Source organism: Acanthisitta chloris, unplaced genomic scaffold, assembly GCF_000695815.1.
Source record: "Acanthisitta chloris isolate BGI_N310 unplaced genomic scaffold, ASM69581v1 scaffold2497, whole genome shotgun sequence".
Taxonomy (NCBI): Eukaryota; Metazoa; Chordata; class Aves; order Passeriformes; family Acanthisittidae; genus Acanthisitta; species Acanthisitta chloris.
The window spans coordinates 19,709-23,052 of NW_008681885.1; the positions used below are offsets into that span (position 1 = coordinate 19,709).

The 3,344-nt window shown below is 39.6% G+C and overlaps 1 protein-coding gene across 1 annotated transcript in view; it reads right to left on the bottom strand.

Annotated features, from left to right (window-relative positions):
* The window catches only part of LOC103805601 (CUB and sushi domain-containing protein 1-like), a gene marked incomplete at both ends in the record, with an annotated part of 20,073 nt that extends 17,154 nt beyond the window's left edge, over positions 1-2,919 (bottom strand). The window contains one exon of the mRNA XM_009078257.1: positions 2,734-2,919. Coding sequence (XP_009076505.1) covers positions 2,734-2,919 — 186 coding nt within the window. The remainder of the gene's footprint in view (positions 1-2,733) is intronic.
* Between the last annotated feature and the right edge of the window lie 425 nt (positions 2,920-3,344).

Consider the following 3,344-nt stretch of genomic DNA (forward strand, 5'->3'; position numbering starts at 1 on the left):
GATCCAGAAAAAAGATATCCAGAAAAGGAGAAAGCTATCCAGAAAAATAAGCACACAGTGAAAAGTATGCAAAAACATAAATAAACATGTTTTTAAAAAAAGTGTCTGAGTTAATGGACATGTATTGATAGGACTAGGGGGAATGGCTCCAAACTAAAGGAGGGGGAGTTTAGATTAGGGATTAGAAATAAATTCTTCACTCTGAGGGTGGTGAGGCACTGGCACAGGGTGCCCAGAGAAGCTGTGATAAGCACACAGTGAAAAGTATGCAAAAACATAAATAAACATGTTTTTAAAAAAAGTGTCTGAGTTAATGGACATGTATTGATAGGACTAGGGGGAATGGCTCCAAACTAAAGGAGGGGGAGTTTAGATTAGGGATTAGAAATAAATTCTTCACTCTGAGGGTGGTGAGGCACTGGCACAGGGTGCCCAGAGAAGCTGTGGATGCTCCATCCCTGGGAAGGTTCAAGGCCAGGCTGGATGGTCTAGTGGAAGGTGTTCCTGCCTGTGGTAGGGAAGTTGGAATTAGAAGAACCTTAAGACTCTTTCCAACTCAAACAATTCTGTGATTCTGAGAAACAGCAATACAGACATCCCTAGTTGCCTTCAGCATGTGCTAGAGATCTCTGTGCAGAAGAACTGGAGCAAGAGACTTGTCATTCAGTTAAGCTTTCTTAAGAGATATCTATTGATCAGTACTTTGTGTCACAAATTAATACCCTCACATCCATGACCCATCTATGTCTTCCTGTATGACCAGCACAAATCTGATTTTTTATGCTACCAATCTGATGTAAACACTTTTAATGAGAAGAAAGGACTTTCAAACATCTGCCTCAGGCATTATATTATCAGAGAGACTCTGCAAAACAAAGTGCACAGATTTCAACCTTCGTTTTAATAGACTTGGGAATAAAATGGACTCATTTATTTACCATTTATCTTTGTGTGCTGTGTTTGCTACTCATCAAGCCAGAGATGTTTCGATTTCTTGAGACTAAACATGTTTAATCTTAAAGAAGCAATGCTGAAAACCAGGTTGTTATGCAGATTGGCTAAGTTTTCTGCACTTTGCAAGTGTGAAATTCTGGGTAGAGCATGTCTGTCTCTGAATAGCAATCTGGTTTGAAAGGATTGACTCAAAATTGTCATGGAGATCACTTGCACTTTAATTCAGCACCTCTGGATTTAGAAGCAATGGGATTCTTTTACAAACTGAATAAAGTGTTTAGAAAATGGAGAGGAGAGGTCATATGTATTTTGTAAGACTCTTAAAAATATTCAACAAAACCTTTTAATGTTGAAAGTTGTGCTAAATGTTACTAATTAAGCTTTGTCTTAGAGGGTAGTCATTGTCTGGTTAGGTATGATTGTTTCCATAATACAAGTTTGTTTTTTAATTTTTCTTTTTTTTTCACTGCAGCTCTAGTGTTATTAATTCATTATGTTTAATCCCCAGTTAGTTTATCTGGCCTCTTCCCTCAACAACAACAACAACAACAAAAATCTGTTGACGTTTTTGCTGATTAATCATTCAAGTTCTGTGCTTTGTACCCTGTCAGTTTTTGCTGAGAGAAAGAAGCAGAGTTCAATACTCTGGAGTTTTGCCTTCCCTCTGCACGTGGCTCGGAATGCAGAGCATGTCTGGGTGGTCACAGCTGCTTTGGAATAATCCTCTTTATGTACTCCATGGAATTGCTGTGGACACTTTTAGGCACTGCCCTTCAAGAAAGGTGTAGATCAGTTGGAGATTGTCCAGAGGACAATAATGAGAATCACTGGTCCAAAAAGGATGAAGGAAGAGTGAGAATGAATCACAGCAACACAGTTATCTCTAGAGAGGTAGGAGGAGATATTCTCAGCCTGGAGAAGAGGAGACTGAGCACAGAGCTCATGGCTGGGACAACTCCCTCAGGGAAGGAAGTGCAGGGACAGCTCTGAGCTCTTCTCTCTGGGCCCAGGGACAGGAGCCAGGGAATGGGCTGGAGTTGTGTCAGGGCAGGGTTAGGCTGGACATTAGCAACTGGTTCTTCTTTCCCCAGAGGTGTTTGGGCCCTGAACAGCTCCCAGGGCAGTGTCACAGCCCCAAGGCTGACAGAGCTCCAGAGACACACAGTACTCCAGGTGGGTTTCACCAGAGCAGAGTAGTGGTATCACAGCAGTTAATAACTTGGAGATTATGTCCTAATCAGTATTTCAAGTCACACTAAAGTTGGGCTCAGTTCCTTGTTTGATGCAGGACAGAGCCAGGCAGTGACAGAACAACCCAAATGAGAGGCCATGTCATATGGTAGAGGAGTCTGCACATTGCTAGTGCTGACAGGAGGCAGAAATGAAGACTGAAGAGCCATTATCTAACTTAATTATCTGTGCTGATAATATTTTACAAAACCATTTGTGCTCTTATTACTTTCGAAGCTATATCCAAACAAATAAAACCGACGCTTGCAACTTCCTGTGAAAATGGAGAAGTTCATGTTATATATAATCAGAAAACCTACAGGAAATTGAATTATTGAACAATTTTAATTCAGGATTATTGAAGCAGATAAACAAGGGGGTTTTAATTAGACAAATTTATAGCTTCTTCTACTTTTCCCCATGGTAAATGATGATAATTCCCAAATGACCTCCATAAGGCATTGTGTCTCTAAAATTTAAACATTGCCAGTGAAGATTTTCCTGAGCAAGTTGAAGGGAAATATTCTTGAGAAATTCATGCCCACTTACATTTGCAAACAGGTGGCCTCCCCTTGTTGCTCCATAATCCATCTTCTTGACACACTGCTGTTGCTTGCTGACTGGATTCTAGCTTGAAGCCCTCATTACATTCATATATCAACCTACTGCCCAGAGTGAATTCATTGCCTAGAACTGAACCATTCCCAGGGGAGTCAGGAATCCCACAAGACACAGCTGGAAAGAAAGGAGAGAAAAAGAGAAAGGATTGGATTTTTCTTATATATATGTCTTTAAAATATTGTGCCTCCACTGAAATAAGAAACACAGATTAGTAATTTTGACATGTCCCATTGATAACAACTGAAATTCATTTTCCATCCTATTTACAACATTCCAAGAAATGTTGTAATGCATTTAAAACAATGATATAAACTTACAAATGTATCTAATACAGGCAAACATTTTATAAATATTTTTTTAGGTTAATCCAATCACTGGAGGGAGACAATTTTCAACACAGGCTAAGGGCAATGGACTATTGGCTAGGGAAAAAAAAAATCAAGAAAGTGTCCAAAGTGATTTGGTCCAAGAAGCAATGAACTGGAAAATTCTTAAATGCTTTCTAATTGTCTTTTGCTATTCTCTCAGGGTTTCCTTCC